The sequence below is a fragment of the Calidris pugnax genome, unplaced genomic scaffold (genome assembly GCF_001431845.1).
Source record: "Calidris pugnax isolate Ruff unplaced genomic scaffold, ASM143184v1 scaffold41, whole genome shotgun sequence".
Lineage (NCBI taxonomy): Eukaryota > Metazoa > Chordata > Aves > Charadriiformes > Scolopacidae > Calidris > Calidris pugnax.
In genome coordinates, this window is record NW_015094509.1 from 11719458 (window position 1) to 11744707 (window position 25250).

Consider the following 25250-nt stretch of genomic DNA (forward strand, 5'->3'; position numbering starts at 1 on the left):
GAACAGAGCAAAAATGTATGTAGTTATGAATTTTATCTTTATGTAGTCTTAATAATGTTAGGCATAGTATTTATTCACTTTTAGGTAAATGGGATTTACTAAAATATGATGCTATAGGTATCTCATCTATATATTAAAGTAAAACAGAAATATAATCCCTGTGTATGCATTCTTAATATATATTGTATTAGGCATTTAGAATTTCCAATGTAATTTGCCAGTATAATTTAAATTATTTTAAACAGATAGGGATAGCTGGATTAACGCAATATAAGGCTCAATGAGCAAAATAGTATAGAAGCACTTTCTTCTCTTTGTCAGCAAGATAGAAATTTAATGTCCCATTTACAGCATCACTTTTATGGTCTAGTTTTGCAGTGAATTTGAGAAGAAAAAGGGTTTTATTTATGACTAACCTTTTCAACACATTTATTAAACCCTGAGTTAAAAGACGTTCTATGATGTTTCCCTGTAATTAATTTTAAACAAGCTTACAGAAGCACAATTAACATCTTCCCCCTCTCTTTATTTTTCCTTTCTGGGAAGGCTCTCTGCCCAGAATAAACTACTGTGAAATATTGGGTGATCTGATATTTTGGGAGCAAGAGAGGTTATTTATTAATATTTCAGTGAATTATTTTAAATGAAGATTAACATGCTGGAACTTGAGTCCTCACTTTCACGACTAGATTGTAGGTTTTCTTAAAAAGCTGCTCTCTGGGAGTTATTGTGAACATTTAAGGGATTCTATTTCATTATAAAGGCTTATAGGTGTGCTGCTCATTTTGGCAGAATTGTATGAGTCATTTTTAGGCGGACTTGGAGCATGTAGATTCTGCATATCAGGTTACAGTTTGTGAGTCAGCAAAACTGAGGTGCTGATGACCAGTCATTTGAAAAAGAAAGCGGTTCTCAATACCTGGGGTTCCTTGAGGCATCCTGTGCATATGGAGGCACGGTTCTTCCTCCGTCCTCACCACTGAGTCGTCTCCCATCGGGGTTCTGCAGTGGTGAGGGAGCTGCAGGTACTCGGATCACACTTCTCGTGCCTTGTAGGGAGTAGGGTGGGAGCAGTCAGGTTCAGCCCCAACAGCTATCGATGGCCTTAAGATTACACGTTGAGTGCCTGAGGTGTCTGTGCATCAAAGCGATACATCTCAGAGAACTCCGGTTACTGTAAGGTAAGTAATTATTCTCTCCTTTTTTTTCCCCTCATGATTATTCCTACAAACAAGCAAACTGATTAAGTCTCCACATATGAGAGAGTAAAAGGGATTTGTGCAAAAGTGATGACTGCAAAAGCTAGCTGTAAAACAAATTTTGAATTTTTTCTGTTACCCTTTACTCTTTGAAATAAACAACCAAAAAGTCTGTCTGCCTCTTCCCGTGAAATCTTTATGTATCTCCCTGATCTGCAGTGGCTAAACAATAAATAGCTAAATTAAATATTTGCTATTTCAGACACGGGTGGAAGAACTAAGTACATTTTGACACATTCAGAGCTATTGCATAATATCTGGTGATTCATAAAAGTGTAAAGATAATAGTTTTCAAGAGATCTCAGTCTCCTTTTGAGGTTTTAAAAGCTGTGGTCATCCTAAATATTCTTGGAAAATAATGCTCCTGAATATCAAATCCAGTACCTTAATCACTGTAGATATTTCTTCTCCTTTGGTGTATGTACCTTGGAAAATAAATAAAAGCAGGCTGCTTTTGTATTACTGTATATTTTCCTCTGATGATTTTATTTTCACTGGCTTTTTCTGAGAATTCTGCGGAAAATCTGTGTGTTTGTACAGGGCACTGAATTCTCTGAGAAATCCAGCTCTGATTAGATTCTTCTGTTGTTTCTTGGCCAGTTAATATAGACTGAGACATATCACTTCTATAGTTTATTCAGGAAACTGCATTGCATATTTTGAATTGGTTAGCTGTGTCCTGTTATTAAAAGAGTCTGTAAAGGAGCATGTCTTTGTGATACTAAGTGTGCGGTTACATTTTGTATATTCAGTGACCCAGTATTTTGTAGCATTTCATATGAGCCATAAGAGAAAATGAACAAAGACTAAATGCATGAGTCATTATTTGCTGAAAGGATTTTCTATTCGTATTTTTATTGTCTCCCTCAGAGTGAACATGTATGGTTTTTGTTTTGCAGGGACGGAAGGTTTTTTCTAGTGAATATCAAAATAAATGTGCAGTTGTCTCCTTTTGCTGCTCTTTCAACCGGAAAGTACAATGCAGCCCCAGCACATACTCTCTAGTTCTGATAATGGCATGAAAAGTATAGAGCTTTAGAGAATATCAACTAAATAGTAGGGTTATTTAAAAAAAACATCCCTTTCACTGCAAAAAAAGCCCTTTAACTTTAAAAAAAAAAATATGCATTAGTAGAATATAAACCCATTTTGACACTAAAAGAGATACTATGTATAATTATTTCATTATATAATTAATTTTGTGGAAAGATGGGGAAAATAGTTAAATAGCCTGTGTCAAAAGTATGGAAATTTTCATAAAATAATTATCATAATTTACTTAGTGTAAAAAAAATATTGTTTCTGAATACTAGAAAAAGATAAATTAGAAATTGATATCAAAATTTTGTCTAACATCATTGGCTTGGAAGTGAGGGATGCTATGGATTTAAAAAGCCATGATGTGCCGATACCTCAAATTAATTAATTCATTGAAGTATGATTAAGAAAACATAAGTAAAAATTTCCAAGGCTTTCTAAGCCTGAGGATCATACTTCAGGGGGCATACTGAATTTTGATAACTGAGAAATTTCCATATAAATATCTTTGGAAATGTGACAAATGCAGGTGCAATATTCCAAAGGAGATAAGGGAGCATTTTTTCAACTCTCCCTCCTGTTTTTTTGATCCAGCAGTCATGTTATGCCTTGCATAATGTCCCCGTTAGATCCTGACAAGAAAAGCAGTTGCACTTTTTAAGTACAGGAGCACAACATGTTTAAGCTTACCTTCATCTATTTCAGAAGTATTTTACAAATACTTGTAAATTGTTTTCTATTTCAGGAGTAATGTAATATGGGATTTAGGAAAAAATATTTGAATTCTAAAGACATTTACTTGCCATGTTTGCTTTTATAGTCATTATTGCAAATATAACAAATGTCTGTTTTACTGAACAGAATGCGGTAAAATAGTAATATTTTTATTTGTACAAAGGTATAAATCTTGATCTACATAGAGTTCATAAAAATGCACTTCATTGAAGGTTTTGATGTTAGCTGTTTGAGCACTGAAAATTGGCTTACAGTAAAACTGTCTCATGGCATTGTCAACGCTCTACCGGTTAAAAGATTTGAAACTTTATTAAACTTATGTCCGTTGTTTCAGCCAGATTTCATCTCACTAACAGGTCTCTGGACATATTTTTAAAATTGGCAATATCTGTTGGTCATGCCTGGAATTACAATTCCAGTTATGTCTAGTTGGACATCTTTGTCCTTCTGAAAATCAGACTCTCCACAAATACTTAGTTTTAGCCACATAAAATAAGGCTGAAGTTATTAATATATAGGCATTTTTTTGTGACGTAACAGTTTTCATCAGAAAATGTAGCTCAGTGTGAGACTTAGCAATGAGGTGCCTCTTTTTTTATGGCCTTTTTTTTTTCAGATTTAGGGCTCTGGATTTCCTTAGACGATGCCACATTATTGTTAATTGTGATCTTGATAGGAAATAGTCACAGATGTCAGGTTCAGCTTTGCAATAAATCCATCATTTTGCATTTGGCCCAATACTTGGGGAATGTCGACAGGAATCTTGGGTCTCAAGAAATGGGTGAGAAATTCTTCAACGGTGAGGCAATGCATGCTCTGTAGTCACAGTACAGAAAATTGCTAGGGATAATAGAATGGGTTTTACTTTTTGGCATAATAAAGTTGTTTTTTTTTTTTTTTTAAAGTGAGTATTTTCTTAAAACAGTATTTGGAATATAAGAACAATTTCTGTTTCAACCATTCACTTTTTTTTTTTTGCTAAATATTTGGTACTGAATATTCCAAGAGAATGTTCAGACCTACTTGTGGCTTGCCATATTACAATTTACTCTGAAAAAAAGTAAGTATAATACAGCCATGGCTTATTGTTTAAAGAAACATTTATTTTAAACAATTTTTCAGATAGATTTCAGAATTTCAGACTGCTATTTGTCTGGATGCTATGGAAAACTTATAAGCAGGTTTTAAATCCCCAACAGCAGCATTTCTACTGAGACATAAGTAATAAGAGGAAAATAGCTTTTCTGTTGAAGATGATCTCTCTTAAAGTAATGCCTTTAGGAAAAGCCCTGAAATATGGACTCAGATGTTAGGCACTTTTGAGAATCTCAGTCTCTCAGCTGGAGTAAATGTGATGATCTCAGAACCACTAAATAGGTCTCCTAATGTAATGACGGGAACCTGATTTATAGTCAGTGCAGGTTATGCTACACATGTTCTCTGGCTTCTCTGTTTCTTTCCCCCCAGCCTTTGCTTTGAAGTTCTGCAGATGCATGCTTCCCTCTTTCTTTTGTCTCTCCATTCCTTCTTATGCTGAAGGCGTAGGGGAATACTCTGAAGGTGGTCACACTCTGGATGTGCAGTAGCCCATCCGTTGCATAACTACTTGTCCGAAATTTTCAGGAAGTTTCAGTCATTTATCCCCTTCCTCCTTCACATTATCCGTCTGGATTCGAATTAAAGATTTTATGTTTGCCATGGTCCTATTTCTCTTTTATCCATTTGTTACTAAAGTGACAAATTCAGAAGACTTAGGTGTTATTTCTAATCAGAATCATTGTGTGTTGGTGTTATATGTACCATGGGTTCCATATTGGACGTGGACAGTCAGCATTGAGACGTCGTCATAGGGCTGCAACATTGGAGGCTTTGCATACCAAACTGCTGCTCAGTGATTTCACCCTGAACTTGTGTTCAAGTCTAGGTATCTTACACTTTGCAATCTGAAACACAATATTGAGTAAGAAAGGTAAAGATATCAAGTTAAATCATTTAAACTATAAAATTAATTAATAATTGTAGAGTAATTGTACTACTACTCCTTAGTGTATTACTTACTGTAAGAAAAATGTGTAGGTTACCTCAAACCAAGAATTCTAATCTTCTAACTTAAGTTGCCTTTTATAATCTTGCTATTTGCTTTGTATCCACTTCTGATATCAGTGTGTTTCAATTTGATCTGCCATACCGATCTTGAATCGTTACTTGAGAAAAGCCACCATAACTCCGTTTCATATGGAAAGATATAGTTCAACCCAAAGTCTTCTTTTTGTTGTCTACTCTCAGAATGGGGTGTCGTAAAAGACAATCTGAAAAGATAGCGTGATCTCTCGTGAGAAGGCTCTGAAGATAAATGCTTTAAAAATACGTTTTATTGGAAGGCCTGATGGAAACAGATTCCCTAATGGAAGAGATCTAATTTGCAGTAGGACATAATCATGAAAAGCCTGAAAGCTAGGTGCCTTTTGTTAAAAGGTGGTATAGAAATATATAGGTCCTGGATCCTTGGTGTTGATAAGGTTGTGATTGTGCCATGATCACAGGATACTTTTCATGGCAAGGAACAGGAATGTGTGGATTCAGGAAGAGTAATTAAAAAATGAAATGCATCTCTAAATAAGGCGTATTACTTTTTATTTGCTCTTTTGCCGTCTTGTATTATTGGCCTAATTATGCCAGCCAACTACGGAACATGTAAAGAACTGGAAAGTAAAAAAAATGCATAAGCAGAAAACAGTTTTTGTGATAAAATCGGTGTGCAGGTTGTATTACTGGAAGAAACCCATGTTTGCTTTTTGGGCACCAGAACAAATGAACCCATGTACTAGAATATTTGGAGTATTTATATTTTGCTGTACTACATGAAATACTAGCATAATTATTGCTAGACAGTGGTTAGCTTGACAACAGAGGGAATCAGGGAAGGAAATCACGTCTGTGTTGAAGCTCCCTTTAATAATCAGTTAGCTTAAGAAAGAAGTCCAGAGGACTAATTTTCTCTTGATCTTTGTAAGTAATATATATTTTTAAAAAAACACCTCCTTTTATGCTGGTGCTTGAGTTTGGTCATTGAATAAGGTGATGAAACTGCTTTTCACATGTCCTCATCAATCACTTGTGATTCTTCACTTCCAAAGGCTGTTCATATGAGCATTTTTATGGGAACCCCTAGCACTGATGTACTGTCCCTAACCTTACTCATGCACTCATGAGAATGTAAATAATGACAGAAACTCAGATTAGAAATATCCCGGATTGCATTTTATTTTGTGTCCATCTTTCCTAACACTGAGGTTTTTTGGTTTGATTTCTGTAGGCATTATTTGTGCAGCTGTAATGTTGATTCATAGCTTTACCTTTTTGTCAAATTTTTTATTAACCAAAATTTGATTATTTTTTTGAGTACATCATCATCGGATTTAGCATTTATCACATTTTTCATTCCTTCATGAGCTTCTTTGCCCGTTGTATCCACTGGTGCTAAACACTGATTGCAAGACATACAATTTCCAAGTAAAATGATTAATAAAAGCACTTTAGTCCACTTCATTGAAATGTATATCTCTGTACTTGCTTGCAGCTCCCCTGTGTTTTTAGGATAATAGCAGAGCAGTCCTGATCAAGGTCCCAGTCCAGGTTCTTGCAGAATTTATAGGCTGTGTTATTCTCTCGATTATACATAATTTTCTTAAAATGCCAGTCATCTCACTCTTTGTATTACAGTTTTCAATCACTTTATTTTACGTAAAGAATAGATCCATTATACCTGATCATCTGTAACTGAAATATCAAGTCCAAGTTCCCGTATAAGTGAAAGACTCTTTTAAATCCAGATTTTTTGAACTAAAAAGTACTGTTTGTAGGTGGTGAGACAACATGGTCCTAACAGTGTTAGGCTGACCTGACCTGAAAATGGCTTTTGATTCATTAAGTGTTCTCTTAAGGCAACTTGTTGAGAAAAGGAGAAAAAAGATTTATTTTTTTTTTTTAAATTCAGTTGAATTAAGGTGAATTACATAATTGCCAGTCTTTGTCAGCCTTGCAAAGCCCTCGAGTGTCTTGCTAGACCAGCCTTTGCCTGTGAGGATGTGTCTTTGATGATTCTTGACAAATAGTTTTCAGAGTGGTTGGCAAAATGTTGGATCTCTTGACTCTGAGCGTGTTTTCTATGTTAAGTTTGCCGTCTTGCAGAAAAATGTGTTACTCCTAATGATTTTAGAAGTTTGACTTCTTTTTCTCATATTTCTTTCAGCAGAGTTAAAAAATTCCACTCAAGCCAGCTCTTTAAGGAGTTGTTATGGCCAAAGTCTGCATAGAATAGGGCAGCTACAGTGCCCGGGAAAGCAGAGCGGGTGAACCTGGGCTGGCACTTGCCGCTAAGAGTCTCCAGGGAAGTTGTGCTCAGAGGGACTATCCTGCTGCTGCTAGTGCTTTGCTGTACGTGGTTAAACTGACTGGTGGGACAGAGCTATCACAAGGCACAAGAGCAGCCTTAGTGCAGAATAAGCCATCATTAGGATAAAGCAGTAATACAGCATAGAACATAGATAAAATGCTTTGCTGTTAGTTTAAACAACTGAGAAAGAGAAAACAAGTCTTAAAGTTCCTTGGTTTTTCAAAAGAAATTTGTGCTTTTCTGTTGTATTTTTATAACATGGATAATTTTTAAGTTATAGGTAAAGTTTCTGCTTCCAGTTAAACTGATCTAATACCTTTTTTTCTCATTATTTTGCTAAACTGGAATTTTTCTTCATACAGCCAATATTTTGTTAAAATGGGGCAAATGCTAGCTAGAAAATGCTTCTGTGTCATTAATGTCAGTTCTTAGGCTTTACACTATTGATTGGTAACTGCTCCTGAATTCTCCATTCAGAGATAGTCTCTAATGCACTATTGAAGGCACTTCTAAAATAGTCTAAAAAAAGCAAAAGGGGATGAAGAAGAATGTCTATGAACTAGCATGGTAGTATCTTTTTGTCTACTTTTCACAAAACTAGATTTTAGAAACCTGTTTTTTTTTCTATGATATATTGATGATGGTAATTTTTTCGAGATTTTTTTCTGTATTTTGTTTATATCTGAGGCAATAATTTTCCATGGATTTATGAATCAAACTCAAAATTCCAGCTGAGTACTGTTGGTTCATCTCATCTTGCTACAAGAGATCTTGGGGGTATGGGTGGATGAAAAACTGAATATGAGCCAACAATGCATGCTTGCAGCCCTGAAACCCAATCATATCCTGGGTTGCATCAAAAGAAACATAGCCAGCAGGTCGAGGGAGGTGATCCTGCCCCTCTACTTCACTCTCATGAGACTCCACCTGGAGTATTGCATCCAGCTCTGGAGTCCTCTGCATAAGAGGGTCCAGAGGAGGGTCATGAATAAGATCAGGGCGCTGGAGCCATCTCTCCTGTGAAGACAGGCTGAAAGAGTTGGGGTTGTTGAGCCTGGAAAAGAGAAGGCTCTGGGGAGACTTTATAGCAGCCTTCCAGTACTTAAAGGGGACCTACAGGAAAGATGGGGAGGGACCCTTGATCAGGGAATGTAGTGGTAGGATGGCTTTTGATGGTTTTAAACTGGAAGAGGGTAGATTTAGATTAGATATTAGGAAGAATTTCTTTACTGTGTGGGTGGTGAGACGCTGGACCCAGCTGCCCAGAGAAGCTGTGGATGCCCCATCCCTGGAAGTGTTCAAGGCCAGGCTGGGATGGGGCTTTGAGCAACCTGGTCTAGTGGGAGGTGTCCATGGCCATGGCAGAGGGTTGGAACAAGATGATCTTTAAGGTCCCTTCCAACCCAAACCATTCTATGATTCTGTGAGTCTATGACTTGCAGCTGTAGGGAAATGGCCAGATAGTGGAAAGGTAAACGTTCTTTTGGTTGTACTATTAATAGCATGTCATCCATAGAAACCCAAATAATCTAATCCATTGCTTTTGCATGTGATTAATCCTAATGATTAGGATTAATGAATTTGGTGCCACATTAAGGCCAAATATAAGGAATTTAATTTAATTATTGTTTTCCTTCTAAGTAAAGTTTCAGTTAGATCTGGCATTAATCTAATATCTAGAAAAAAATTTCCTGTGGCAGGAAGGACATCAAACTGTGTGATCGTTGTTGTCCTTCTGTCATTACTATATGTGAATCTGTTAACCTTGTAACTGTTTTGTGTTTGTTAACCTAGATATGCATTTCAAAATCACCATATGCCATGAAACGGTCTTTGGCAATTGTAAAAGTTGAATCTGTCCAACTATCCATTTTGTTTGTCTCCTGTAAAATTATAGAAACTTGATCTTCACTTTCTGCTCCATCGCCTCAAGCATCCTAGATGTCTTTTATAGTCTCCTACAAAGATAGCATGGCTCCCCAGCCTAACATCTAGTTGCTCTCATGCTTGAAAAGTGCTTCCGTGAGCATACATTTAACCTTCTTGCTAAGCTCAACAAGAAAAGTAAAGATTAACTTAAAAAATACTACAGATCCCAACAATCTGACAATAACAGTACTGAGTGAAGTCATCACTAATCAGTAAAAGCTTTCATTAGTGTCTTCACAAATTGTTTTAAAACATCATTTTCCTTAATTGCTTTTTTCCTGTTCCTTTGCTATGTTCTCTTAGCTTTTTACTCGCATTCTACTTAAGACTGAGTTATTGAGAGTACTCTGTAATTTTTGTAATAGACTTGTGTTATCGAAGGTACTGAGAACCTGTGAGACTTGAACAATTCCCTCTCAGTGTTTCTCAGCTATTTGCTAATGGAGTCTAGTCAGTCTTGGGTGGCCTTCTTTTTATTGGTTCTCATACCTTTTCTAGAGATGCTGTTATTGATGGAAGAAGTGACCAACATTAGGTCCAAAATCTTCTAATATGTGGCCCTGATCTTTAAGTAGAATTTCTTCATTTGTGTCTTGACTTTGGAGAATCTTGCTGAAAACTGGCTTCTATGTAATGCAGGTTATGTTGGTGACAGGAACTATAAAGCGTTAATTAGTTGGGATGTTTGTATATACATGAAGATACAAAATGAGCATTCATTTCTCCTGTGGAATATTAGAAGCTGGCATTTTATTTTCTTAAGTAAGACTAGAGTAATTAAGTCTATCTTCATTGCAGTAGAATACAGAATACATCTAAGGGCTTTTTATGTTACAAAATTAGGTTTATTTTTATTGTTTCATTTTAAAGTGCCTCTGATACCCACACAACTTTCTACAAAGAGACATAGTTATATATTTAAGTAAATTTTCTTCATGACTATTGTGTTGCTAGTAGTTCTGCAAGGACTGTTCAGTGGTTTGCTTCATGCTAGAAGAGGTTGGTATTTTCCTCTGTATGTTTTCTACTATTGTCATCTTGACTGCAGGCTACCTTTCTGTACAAAAGCTGCTAGGTAGCCAGGGTTACCCATTTGACTTCCAAGTGTTCACGTTCACGTGCTTTCTACAGTAGCTGGTGATCTTCCGTATGGATTTTTACAAAGATCTGGGAATAACATGTCTTCTTCGGAAAGCTGCATGTTAACCATCTTTTATGGAAGACTTGCTGTCATGCAGTCAACTTGGAGAGATGATGAGAAACTAAGAGGGGGGAACATCCAGAGCTGGTCTCAGCACTTTGGAAAAGTTCTGGAAAAAATACCTAATTCAGGATTCTGAACTGGATGTCGAGTATGACCCTGCTCTCTGATGATATTTCAAGAAACCAGGTTGTTGTTAGACACGATGTTGTTACTACGTGGTAGTGTGGTGGGAAGTTTTTCACATAGTGGCTCTGAAAGCCTAGGCAGCACAGGCATGGTGGACATCTCTCTTCCTCCTTTCTGAGCCCTGGGATCTAAACTGAAGGAGGTCTGGCTAGGCAGCTGTAAATGTTTGATCCTGCACACGGGGGCACATATTTGGGCTCACATAGGGACTGTGGATTAAGAGCCCAGTCTGTGGAGCAAGTTCTTTTAGTTTGAAAACCATTGTAAAGTCATGTCCTACCAATATAGAATACGGGTGCTATAGCTTCTTACAGAAATACATATTATTTTTCTGTAAACTTGTGGTCTGGTCCTATGCTGGATAGAGTCAGGTGCTGTTTTAAAAATACACATATTTAATCCCATCTCACCAGCATGTTGAGAATGACAGTTAAATTGGAAGTTTAAAGTTTTATCTACTGTGGTAATTTCCTAGAGTTATTGAGTGCACCTGTCTCATTTCATAGTGGTCCAGCTGATGTTCCTAGCATGAACACGTTCAGGCCGCCAGCTTTGTTTTTGAGAAGCTGCTTCACACAGCCCAGCAATCATTGATGAGCCACCACTGATTTAATTCACTGGATTTAATAATGGGCATTTACCTCACCTTCTGAAAAAACTGGACGTTTTCATAGCTGTTATTTTCTGCTTGCTCTTTTGTGGAGGCATCAAAACAGCTCAGTATGACCTATTTTGTCTCTTCCAGACTGAAATATGAACCACAGAGATATTTTAAAACTGGAGTTCATTGTATGATATCACATATATATGTAATTATGGATACAATGGAAAGAGAAAAGAAAGATAAAAGATACATTGATTCACATTTGTTAGTAAAGTTACAGTTTTACGAGTTCATCAATCCAAAACAACCTGCAGAGTTGTTATTAGGCAAAGCAATTTTCATATGACTCCATGTTGCTGATATTTTCTTACAGTTTGATCATTATTGAAGTAGCTGTCTTTTATTTAATGGTGCTAATACCCTAGTAATAATAGAGGTTTTCTTTGAAAGAAAATTCTCCTCTTCATCAGACTTAAAGGTTTCCTTTGAAAAACCAGGATACTTTCAACTGCTGGGAGAAGCACCTGCTGCATGATCCCTGTGGTAAGAAACTGAAACACTTAAAAAAGATCAGACTCAAAATTAGATACAATGATGTATAGATAAAGTGTATTATGATATATTCTCTGTGATGACTGAGGGAAAAAACTTTGATGTCAGAATGCCTTTTCTAGGAGTATGAACTCGCTGTTATTCGGGTGGAGAAAATCTGGGCTGCTGCTCAGTCTGTATTTTTCCCATGTCATGTCTCTTCGCCATAAATTTATTACAGTAAAATCTGGCTGGGGTATGGTGCTTTATATTAAACATAATTTATTTGTAATGTCTACACGTCTCCTTTCTGTTGTTTTCACATTCTCACCATATTTTGAAAGACAGTTCCGATGACTGCTGCTAGAAATAATTAGTCCATTGAATTTCACTGTTTTGTTTTTTTTTTTTTTTTAATGGTATGTGAAAAAAAGTATTTTTGGTTCTGCGGTATGTTCAGCACATCAGACTGAAGTAGATGATACAGCTGTTGTAGCTTAACAGTTGAAAAGTATGTCAAAATTTGACTTTTTACCAACTAAAAATAATAGATATTACATAATTTCATCTGAGACTTAGAACACAAAGAAGATGCTGGACCTAGTAACATGAAACATGAAATACTGGTACTGCACAATTTTAAAAATAGTTTAAATTAAATGCCTTGACCGGCATGTACATTTGTAGGCAATAGTTCTGTAGCAAGGCACTAATCAGCTAAGTACCATAATCCTCCTTATAGGGTAAATTCTTACTTGACCTCCAGCTATATACAGCACATGGTAACAGCATTAAACTATAACACTCCTCTTGTGCTCTCAATAGCTTCCCATTGGGTCAGCTCTTTGACTTGAATTGCTGTTGTTTCATACACTAGACTTTTTTTTTTTTCTTCCCTAGATGCCTTATATTTTGTAATTGCATTTTGGGGGAAGGGATTGTAAAATATATCTAAAAAACTGTATCTCAAAATTAAGAGACTGTTCATATGATTTCACTGAACACAGAGGATTAAATGAAAGACCTAGCCAGAACAGAAATTGATGTATTCTCATGAACCCGAGGCTTCCTACTTCCCAGATGTGCAGTGGCTGATCAAAAGGTAAAGCAGGGAAGAAAGATGCTGAATATGTTGTGTAAAAACAATGTGTAATGCTCAGCGTTTTTTGTTCTTTTTGGGGATGATTAGGAAGATAGTTTTTTTTACTTCTAGCAAAAAAAGATCAACGGAAGTATTGAAAACCTTTTTAATCTGCTTCAGATATAGGAGAATAGTGTCTTTAACAAAGTTTTGTACTTTTATTTAAATTAGAATTTTTAACTGTACTGTATTTTCTGTGACAAATATTTGTTGGAAAGTTGAATTTCATTTCGTAAAAATAGTATATGCAGAATTTTTGAATTTTCTTGTGTTTTACATTATTATTTGAAGTCTTTTTTAGTAATAGTTCAGTATTGTATTAACTCATGTTTTAATGTTTCTGTGACCTAGTATTCTTTTAACACCCCAGGTTTTAAACTCATTTAAGTCCTGTTGTATGGCAGCTGTTAATTGATTCCCACTTTCTGCAAATGATGTCTATGATGTCCGTACTAGATAACTAGAATGCACATTCTGACCAATTATTCTCAAAAACAATTTAATCCATTTAGCATTGTTTTTATGATTAGCTTTTTTAACAAGAGATTTTACTAAAAAGGTAGGTGAGATATTTCTGGTTTATATATTAAGTGGAAATAATTAGCAAAATACTCTGAAAATATTCAAAAGTAGAAATAAAGAAAAATCTCAAGATGTTTAACCTATTTGTTAAAGGTAAGCATTCATCAGTGTAGCTGAATAAACAGTACGGTTATAATATAGTTATTTTATTTCTCTCTTTGCAGTTCTCTAAAATAAAATTTATCATAAAAGGGCTACTGAAAACTCAGTCAAAATAAAGGACAAAGCTTTTACTTACAATCCCTAGTTTTGTCCAGTAGTTCCTCATTTTTTCCATGTTACAACTTTTTTCCCCACTCAAATTGAAAGTAGCCATTGAAAGCTGCAATGCTGAATTTTTGCTGAGTTGCTTGTGTAGAAAATATGTGATTCTGAAGTAATTGTATTGCTTTATATGTCTGTGCAATCATGTCAAGTTCAAAGCAAAGTTGTTATCAGTGGTGAATTTAATTATGTTAATGTTTTGTTACTACAGATTTCCTTTCATTCCGTTGATACCAGCGTGCAGTCAGTGAATTTATATTTTCAGATAAAATCTAATTGAGATCAACATCTGCAGTATCACTCTCATGCTTCAGTAAATTTTATAATCATAATTGTAAACTTAATTCATTATTGTTTGGACATATTTAGTTGGAAGGTATTTTAATGGTTCAAAATGGTTGCTATAAAATAAGGCATGGCTGAAATGAAAGAATGTCTCAGATGAACTTTACTTAGAGAATTGCTTAGATATCTGAGTGTTAACTGTACTTTGGGGCAGCCTGATTATATTCTTAAAGAATTATGATAAATACCTTTTATTTTTATCAGAGTAGGCTGTTAAATGAATTGGTTTGCAAATCATGCATTGGTTGCTTCTGTTCTTTCTTTCTGGCTGGGGGGTGTGAGAAACCAAGGAGAGGGGAACAGACAGATCAGTAGGTAAATCTAGTATAAAACTAGACAGCATAGAGAACTGCAAAAAGAGATCTTGGTAGAAACTGTAACTGCTTAGAAGTCAGAAAAAGCTATTTTTTTCAGTAAGCTGGAGCCACAGCTGCTTTGGAGAGAGTGCAAAATGATTTCTCACGCACAATGTGACTCAGCAAAAGCAGAAGTTATACGCAGAGAATGAGAAAAGGAGTTAAATCAATACCAGCCAGTCTCTTAAAAATACTGCCAAAAATAGGTAAAATTTTGCAGATTCCTCAGTATAGCAAAGGAAGTCTGTGGAAATGCTTTCCAAAGAGCACTTAGCAGTGAGAGAGCAGGATCCCCTCTGAGAAAGGAAGTCAGATCTTAATATTGCACGGCAAGTTTTCTGGGTTAATTGCACTCACGGGAGTTTCGGTTGCAGAGTGTGTTCAGCTCACCTTCTTGCAACCTTTTGCAAGGTGTCATGATCGTGTTTTATCTGTTCCCTCTCACTGTTGTTTTAAAACAAGTGCCTGACTATCTGTTGAATAGAGCACGTACAAGTGTAAAAGTTTAGAATAAGAGAATATTCTTATGCGATCACTCAGGAACCAACAAATGCTGTTTTCCTGACAGGAACCATATAGTAAAGGATACACAAAGCTGCTCAGTGTATTTGATGAGGTCTCTGACAAGAAGCCCTCTCTCTTGCATGGCTTTCATGACAGAGTTCTAGTGGGAAATGTGAATTTTTACCTACTATGAATTAATCTTTCATGTACTGAAAGGATCACATTCTGAAAACAGTTAAGCAGAATTACAATATGTACAGGAGAAATATTTTTATTTTTAAGTTCCCAGTCAATTTTATTCCTTGCTAACTTCTAGGTAATGGAGGACAATATATTAAAGTAATTTCCTGGCAAATTATAATTAGGTATTAAAAGTAGCTGATGATGACTCTGGCCCACTGACCCCTCACCCTTACCCTCACTGACCCCCTTAATTGACCCAAAACTTATTTATAAAAATTTTCAAGTAAATGTAGATGAGTTCAGGTATCCATATGTTTGAACATATCTTTGGAATCATGTTTTCTTGGAGGTTTCCTCCAGTTCAAATGTGTCTTCTTTTGGTCTGAGAACAAGATCTAGTTTTGACTGTGATATAAATACTTTACATATTAGAGTATTTTTGAATATCAGTAGCTTCTGAAATGTGATGGAAACTTACCATTTAAAATTTACTTTTCCTCAGTGCTTGGATTAATTTTTTAAAAATCTAAATCAAAGCAGAAGAGTGTTTTCTCTTTGAGGAAGAATACAAATTAAAGTTAAAGACTTTCAAGCTATTTAGTTCAATTTCTGAAGTCAGAGCCGTCAAACCAGAATAGCTTATATTCTTCTATGCCATATTTTAAGTACTTACTGCTGACTGTAATGTGGGGGAGTTGAATAATTTAACTTTATGAGCAGGAGGTCAGGTTACAGTCAAGCTATTTGCTTTTTCATAGTACTAGTGATACCTGTAGTGCACTGCAAATAAAGTTCCCATCAGTGTAGGGTTCAGACACGTGTGTTAAAAGACCGAATGTCATGTATTGATAAATGGCAATAAAATAAAGATAATTAGTGATAATTGGTAGAAAAGAAGTTTCAGTTTCTATATCTGAAAAAATATTTATAGAATGTACTTGATGAAGAGATTTGTGCAGGTGTTTGAGTTTTCTAACCATAGTAGAGATTTATTTTATTATTGTTTCAAAGAAGCAGTAATCATAATGGCCTGGAGCATTTTTCAATGGTGTGGTAACCTTTACAGAGAAGGTGGTAATCCTTCTGACAAGAGATATATAGTGCTTAGTTGAGCTGGCAGCTGGGGGTGCATGTCACGGCTGTTGAAACACATTTAAAGTTCTCCTAACTTTTAATGTTCCAGGAAAGTTCTGGAAAGGAATGAGTAGTCATTTTTCCATGGTGTATCTAGCTGGAGGTAGAGGAGGAAAGGCTTTTATTAAGGTATCTTTAAGGTAGTTAATGGTGAGAAATGGATTAGATGAAGGCTCGTGAAGGTGAGTGAGAATTAGCTTCTGATCTAAAAATAACAGCAGATTGTTAATAGTCATGACTGGTGGTAAGTTTTGATGACTACTATTCTTTCTACCATTATTTAATAACGCTGGTTTAAAATGTATAGCACACATTGAACAACTGTGTTTATAGCAGGTATTTTTAAAATGAAAAAAAAGAAAAAAAAAAAGACTTACAGTAAAGAGGGGCTAATTGTTTAGTGACAACCAGTAAAGAGAATGCTGGGCTTGAGTGCTAAGTGGCGTGGTGATTGCTGGGCAGGATGAGCCCTCTCCTGCCAGCAGTTTCTGGCTGATCAGGTGTACAGGTACAGTTAATTTATTTCTGATGGATGGGATTACAACTTCTGGCATTTGATCCTGGTTGGGAAGTTAGATCCCTTCAGCAGGGATGAAATTAATTAGAAAGGGAGTTTGATAGTGCCAATCAACATAGGCCAGGAATTAAATTAGTTACTTCTATCTATTAGGCTGCTTTCTCTGAAGGAAAAGGCTGCATTTCAGAAAGGTCCTTTTTCTTGCATGATCTAGAACTTGCCGCATGCAGGGCACCTGTGAAAAGTTTTTGCCTTCGTGGAAGCTTGGAATAGATTAAGGACCCATCTGATCTTTACACTACTGTCAGCCATAGATGGTGTTCTTATATTTATGTGTTATCAACCAAATGGAGGAAGGGCAGTGACTGCTTATGGTAAATATAACAGACAAGGTTAGAAGTGTTTGTGTAAGAGGTATAAAAATATAATGCTCCTCTCATTAACATAGTTCATGCTAGAAAAAAGGGTGGGTTTTTAGTAGATCTTGTGCCAGTTCCTCAGATGATGTGATTTCCTGATAGAAGTATATTTGCCTCAGCTAAAAGTCTACAATAAGTGTTTTTACTCATGTAGAAATTCCATCTTTTTTATCCCCTCAGCCTCTCCCCCCCATGACTTTGTAGCAGCGATGTTTCCAGAATAGATTTGTCCACTATTCTTTGCACCCAAATGAGGACACTGTGACATGGAGTCATATGTATATACATATATACACACACACACACACATCTATTTGTCTGTGTCTATATATAGCAAAAACAATTCTTAGAATTCTGTTTATATTACTATAGATACACATGTGCAGATGTTTAATCCTGTAGAATGTGTATACTTTGCTCCGAGCCGTGTGTGAAAACTATCGAACTAGATTCTGTATGGCTTCATGTGTTACACACTTCGTGATGGAGTAAACCATACACACTAGAGCATTTTGATGTATTGCAGGATCAAATCTATGCAAAATGCTGTGGCTGTGAATACAACTTTATCCATATGTAATATAGAATCATAGATTCATATAATCACAGAATGGTTTGGATTGGAAGCGACCTTTAAAGGTCACCTAGCCCAACCTCCCCTGCAGTGAGCAGGGACATCTTCAACTAGATCAGGTTGCTCAGAGCCCTGTCCAACCTGAGCTTGAATGTTTTCATGGATGGGGCATCTACCACCTCTCTGGTGGTAGATGGTTTCTGTTCCATCTGTTTCAGTGTTTCACCACCCTCATTGTAAAGAAATTCTTCCTTATATCTAACTTAAAGCTACCACTTTTTAGTTTAAAACCACTACCCCTTGTCCTGTTACAACAGCCTCTCCTAAAATGTCTGTCTTCATCTTTCCTATAAGACCCTTTAAGGCTACTTATAAGCCCTCTTCAACTTCTAATAAGACCCTTTTGTAGACTGATTATACACAGTATATTAACAATAGAGTATGTATACATTCCATGCGCACATATATTTGACTCAGTCTTGCAATGAAGCCCCATCCCCATGGATGAATGCCAATCTGTTGAATGCCATTTATTCCAATTGGATTGGCGTAGGGAGAAAGATTTTGCCTGTATTGGGGAAATTAGACATGGTTTTATTGTAGGCATGGCAGAAATTTTCAGCGATGTACGTAATTTGCTACTGGAACAACTTATTTTAGGATGTGGCATATTTTTCATCCGCTGAAGTATTTAAATGAAAAATAATTATCTTGTCTTAATGAAAACATATGTGTCTTTGCAGAGTGCCTGGGTTCTGGTAGTTCCGTTGTCCTAATTGTCTGTTCCCACTGGCTATTCTGGCTTCAGACTTAGGAAACTCTGTTCGTGTCATATTAGAGTGATTCAACTTGAGTCCCCAGAAGCAGAATCCATAAAGTTTTTGTTGAACTTACAGAGGTTATGATTTGTGCTGGTACTAACATTACGCTTTAGTGAGACAGACAGGACATCTTAGCTTCACCATAAGCAAATAGGCATCCAAGTGATGCTTATATTACTTGTCAGGCTTCACAGGAAGAGTTGCATTTTTGCAAGATTGAATTAGTTTCCTCATTCGCAGATGCCATTGTAAGGCTAAAGTACTTTAATATTTACAAGGCAAGACTGGGTCCAAATCTTTCAAGCACAGTTTAATGATCCTGTATGGTACCTAAGGCAGGATGCCAGTTTGCCAGTCACCCCTCTGCCCACAGTCTGCTCAGATGGTTGTGGTTTCCCCATGCTGAGAAGAGACCACATTTCCTTTCTGGCTGTGAGAAGAGCATTTTCTTTCTTAGTAGCAAGGCAGAGCCCTTTCTACTTTCCTGGGAACCAAGGAGAGCCTTCTCCCCTTCATTAAGTTGAAGCCTTTTGTTCCCTTATCCCTTCCAGGACGACTGTGGCAACAACAGGGCTGGCTGCGTCTTTGCTCTCCTTTTTCCTGTCTTTCCTTACACTAGGCAGGATCTCCTGGTTGCTGCTTGCAAGGCTGTCCTTCAGGATCAGTGACCATTTATAAGGGTAGAAAACATTTACAAAGGGATCTTAATTATAAAGATTGAACTAAATATAAAAGGAAGGGGCTGATAACACAAATAGGTTCACATGCATATTTTCATTACTTAAAGCTTGAGCTGATCCCTCTTACCCCAGTGAAGGCCCATCTCTCAGTCTCTTTAACCACATCTGGTATCTTTGCTCCAATTTCCTGCAGGTAACTCCTTCATATCCATCTGGGGTGAAAAACTAAGTACAAATCTGGACGTGTCTGGAAGTAGCATTTTAAATGCTTGTTACCCTGTTAGGATTGATAAAGGCAGGATCTGAAGCTCCAGTTTGGTTTTTCTCTATGAATCACTACTCCCTATTTAATTGATCCCTTCTAATCAAGTAGCAAATAATGTTGTATCAAACAAACAGAACATATAACATTCATAATATATTCCAGACACACCCTCTAATAAAATATTACGTATAATAAAATCACATGCTTCAGTGACTCGTGTCAGGAAGGAATATCTGTTGATAATTTTTTTTCCACCTTCCTCTGAAGCCTCAGAAGTTGTCTATGGCTAGATGTAGTCTATGACAAACAGTCAGTGCTTAATGTGGTACAAGAACTCCATTCTGTACCTGGCTGGTGTGTTTTGCTCAAATGCTTGGACTAACACTATTTCCATCCCTATAAGGATGGGAAAGATATTTTTTTTTCAAGGTAGACAGGCAGGACTTTGAAGCTCTTTCCATTCTTATGCAACACAAAAATTGTTTTGTCTTCTGAGTTCATCTGATTTAGACAACTGCTGCCATTGGATCTTTGTCCTGTTTTCTGCCCTTGGCTCACACTATAGTTTTGTGGGAACTGAAATGTATGATTTTTAAGCAATAAAGGCTGCTAAAAGATCAAACTAACTGAATGATTCATCTACCTTTAATTTCTATGGTGATTATAAAACCCTATGAAATACAAGTATATGGTCAAATTGTATTGCTATAAAATGATTACAAAGGATTATAAACTTTTGGTACTTATAGTTATGACTACAAAGTAGTGTAAGTATTTGTATTCTGTATTTTATAATGTTGTATTAGTGTTTTTCCTTTAAAGCTGTTTTTGATTTAAACTGTGCACCATAAGTAGATTTGTAGCACAATGTTATTTCTTTAATTTAGTACAGAAAATGTGCAAGCACATTTACGAAGAAATGCAATGAACAGATTAATTTTTTTTTTCCATCAGCTGATTATTCTATCATTTAATTACCGTTAATTGTATATTTGTGCTACGAGAAATATTTACAGAATTCTCTTTCTTCTTTCTTGTCATGATTAATTAGGAAAAGAAGCCCATCAATATCAAGAGAACAGAACAGAAGATACGACCAAAGGGACGAGAGAGACGAATACTCACAGTATGCTACATCAGACAGTGCGATGCCCAGGTCACCATCAGATTATTCCGATAGGCGGTCGCAGCGTGGGCCTCAGTTATATGAAGAGCCTGAACTGGGTGATTATAGAGATTCCAACAGAAGGAGTCGCAGGCGTTCCAAGGAGTATCCGGTAGAAGAGGAAGATGTACAAAACAGGGAAGAATATGAAAGGCAGCGGAGGGAAGAGGAATACCAGGCACGGTACCGAAGCGATCCAAATTTGGCTCGTTATCCAGTCAAGCCGCAACCGTATGAGGAACAAATGCGTATCCATGCTGAAGTGTCCCGGGCACGTCATGAACGGAGACATAGTGATGTCTCATTGGCAAATACTGAGTTGGAAGATTCTCGGATGTCTATGCTGAGGATGGAACGACCATCAAGACAAAGATCAGTGTCTGAGCGTAGGGCTGCCATGGAAAATCAGCGCTCATACTCTATGGAAAGAACTCGAGAGGCTCAGGGACCAAGTCCCAATCGCCAGAGGACCACAAATCATAGTCCTCCTACACCTAGGAGGAGTCCAATTCCTCTGGAAAGACCAGACATGAGGCGCTCTGATTCATTAAGGAAACAACACCATTTGGATCCCAATTCTGCTGTACGGAAAACAAAACGTGAAAAGATGGAGACCATGTTACGGAATGATTCGCTCAGCTCAGACCAGTCTGAATCTGTCAGACCTCCACCACCAAAGCCCCATAAAACGAAAAAGGGAGGTAAAATGCGCCAGGTTTCATTAAGTAGTTCAGAAGAAGAATTGGCGTCCACTCCAGAGTATACAAGTTGTGATGATGTAGAGATTGAAAGTGAAAGTGTTAGTGAAAAAGGTAAGATTTCTAATTTTTTGACTGTTTCAATATGTAGATGTGGTTTAATTTCCCTTCCAGTGTATGTTTATTTTACCTATTACATTAATTGTAACAACATATTTATAGCCCTTCACAGGTGACTCAAGTTTGTTGTGATGGCAATTGTTTTTTTTCTGATTTTGTGTTTCATTTACTTAAATCTAAATTTGATGATTTACGTGGAAAACAACATTGCAGCTACTAGAAGTGTTTGGATGTGTTAAAGGAAAAAATATGCCTAATGAAAAACCTATTAATTAAATCTGCAAAGTACCTGAAGCTGGGCTGTCATATAAGGCCCTGGCTTCATGTCCATTAATACAGATTCATGTACTCCTGGATCACTTGTACATCTTTGATCTGGATCAAGGGTGGGCGCGTGACCGCATTTCTGTTGAATTAACTGGAGCACATGGTACAGAGCTTATCCCAGTTTCATGCTGGCTGCTGTAGGTTAAAGAGCATATGATCTGTGAAAAAAGTTGTGTGTATTAAGTTAACCCATTCAAGTTTTAAATTATTGATGTGGTTTATACCAATGGAGGTTTCTTTTTGCTGTGGGGTTGTGGCGCTTTTCGGTTTTAGTGCTTTTTTAGGATTCATGATGTTGGAGATACTCCACTGTCAGAAAAAAAAGCTAAGATTAATTGAAATGATTCCCAACCTATCCCAAAGGTAACCTATAACTTAAATATGAAAGCACTGGGGACCATCAGTTTAAACTAAATCAAATTAGTAATATTAGCTTGCTTACTTTCATGTGTGTTGTTGGTCTAAAGTACAATAGTTATAACTTTTCCCAGTTATTGTTATGCTAGTGCACCTTTACTAATTTTCATGATGATCGTCTGCTGTTGTGGATTGGGATTAGAAAATTTGCTACTATTTGTTATTAATATTGCTATCAAATTGGTTCTGAAGCAAGTAATGAATTAAAGTTAGTGAAATAACTGAGTTTTCATCTGTCAATACCAGCAACCATGATCTAATAAAGAAGGAGCAAGACAGTGGAAGGAAATTTTACCCAGGTGAAAGTAGACATGCCCTTACAGGAAACAACCGTGATGAAACCTTGATCCCCTTAGTCTTCCTGATGAGTAGAAAAACTTCAGGGTGTTCATGATTTTGTTCTTAGGAGCAACCTTGAGTAAAATAGACTCAATCAATATATGGGAAGTAGCAACACAGTGTTTATTTAATGAAATTCAGCGTAGGAAAGATGGTATACAGAATAATATGCAAACAATATTTTTTTTTTTTACACATAACATACAAAACATTTAAATCATACTATATAAACAATAATAGATTCTCTGTCATCATAATAATCTGACAAATTGTAGCTTTCACTTAAATTATTTTGTTTTTAACTGTCGAAATACTATTATTGATAACAATATTTAATAATAGCGATAATTTCATGTCTGTGTGGATTTCTGAGGTAGTGAATGAAGGTAAATCGAGCATGTATTTCATAAACGAATGAAAAAACTTGCTAAATTTTGCAGGAAAAAAACTGCTGGTTTATGCTTTGTTAAGCTTGACTGAATTACTGTAAGCAGGTTTCATGACATAGAGTGTAACTGTGTCAGCATGGCTTGTGGCTGGAACCAGTGTGGAGAACAGCCTTAGTTTTTCATAGAGGAAGAGAGAAAATGCTTGAACTTGGGAAGAGGTCTGATTGCTGCTGAACGTGCCCGCTTCCAGCCTGAGCTGGAAGGTCGTGTTTCTGCCCATGGGAATGGGCTGGGAAGCAGTGACCATGCATGGAACAGGCAGCCATCCCAGCAGTAACACCTGGACCCAGAGCCAGCTGGTGCCAGCCTCAGCAACCCTGATCACATTATTGAATGATATCCCCAGCTCCTTTCACACTTCTCCCCCCCTCTTTAACCTCTGGAGCAGAAGCTCCAGAAAAGTATTTGTTTGAGTGGATTTGGGAATTTTTGGCTTCTGCTACGCATGGGGGAGGAGAGAAGAGATCTGCTAGGATGAAGAGGGAGAGGGGGTCTCACCATCTGGATCAAGCCTTCAAAGCTGCTATAAGTAGATCCACAAATTCTTTTTATTTTCATTAATCTCTCTTAGCGTGTAAACCAGCATGCACTCAGAGTCCCTATAACCAAGGGATTTCTTCATGAGTACCACCAAAAGGAATCTAGCACATAGATCCCCATCAATCTTCCTTGCATTGTAATACATTATTTCCTTAATTCACAGAATTGTGGTACGATTAGAATTAGAAGGGACCAGCTAGTTCCACCCCCCCTGTCATGGGTAGGGACACCTTGAACCAGATTGATTAATTGATAAAATGCATTTGTCAATACAATTAATTGATAAAATACAATTAATTACTTTAAACACCTCCTACAAAAATTTATTCTTCCCTCAAATTACTCACTTTCTACCTTTCAGAAACTCCTCAGACCTGATGATTTTTCAGCTGTCCTTTTAAGCCACATACAAAGTCTGTTTGGCCAAAGATACAATGCTAAATTTGGCCTTGGAGGGATGAAGGGTGGAAATATTAGAGTGAGAATTTGGATGCAGTAATAATGAGTTCTCCTAAGAGGGGAATAGTTTGTTCTCCATTTCGTTCTCTATGGAGAACCCGTATCTTTTCACAGATTCTGCAAATAAATATTAACAACTGCTCAGCTGTGAGGAGCAGCCTGGGCCTGAGCTGCAGGAGCAGCTGTTCACTGAATCTGAGACTGTACAAGCTGCTGACATTGGTTTTAAGAAACTAGTCTGAAAATCGTGAATTATCTGAACATGTAGGAAAAACTATAGTCATATGCTCTTAAAAGGGCCAAAAGTTTGCCTTTTAAAGCTAATCTCCCTCCAAAATGAAAAGGATTGATACGTGTATATGGTTGGAACATATAGATGCATACAGAATGAAGAGAGCCCTTTCATTTTACAATTCCAACAGACACATGGACCAGCTGCTGGATTAAGAGCTCTGGGAAGAGTATCCATTATTACTGAATGCCTGTGACTTAGAGTATTTGGGTCTGATCTTATTTAGTCTGCTTTAAGGTATTTTTTCCTTGATTTGTAAAAACGTAATCTGATTGTTTTCAGGGAGGGAACAAGGCAAAATTATTTTTCTGCATGTTTCTGGTAATGGCCAGAGAAACCACTGCCTTGGAATGCTCCTGCCTCCTTCCTATGGGGGGACAGGGATACTGTGAGCAGAGAAAGCTGATGATCACCCAGACAACACTCAGGCGCACCCAGTAGACACCCATGTGAAACACAGGCATAGTGAAGAACCGTTGTAGATGGAGATTCAACTGCAGAAGAGAAGAGCTAGATTCTTAAGATCCTTCATGGTTTTTGTAATGCAACTATATTTGGACTGGGAAATTTAGGTCATAAACTAGGCTGAGGACTGGCATACTGGATGGGAATCGGAAGTCTTCAGGCGGATGAGCAGACAAAGGGAGGAGGTTTAGGAACTGCAAAACAAAATGTCATTGGGTGGCTGGAAACCAGTGGATTGAGGTGAAAACTGAGGCTAAAGAAGAAGGGAGGAGAGCCAAACTTGTGGATCACTGCCTGTGACCTGTAGTTTGG

The 25250-nt window shown here is 36.9% G+C and overlaps 1 protein-coding gene across 5 annotated transcripts in view; it reads left to right on the plus strand.

Moving 5' to 3' along the window:
- Nucleotides 1–25250, plus strand: part of RIMS2 (regulating synaptic membrane exocytosis 2) — a 457774-nt gene that overhangs the window by 167886 nt on the left and 264638 nt on the right. For 4 of the 5 annotated variants that reach the window (XM_014965521.1, XM_014965515.1, XM_014965517.1 and 1 more), the window contains one exon: nt 20719–21644. In XM_014965521.1, the coding sequence (XP_014821007.1) occupies nt 20719–21644 (926 nt within the window). Of the gene's footprint in view, nt 1–1069; nt 1182–20718; nt 21645–25250 lie in introns of those variants that run through there. The other variant, XM_014965518.1, reaches the window with a different exon arrangement.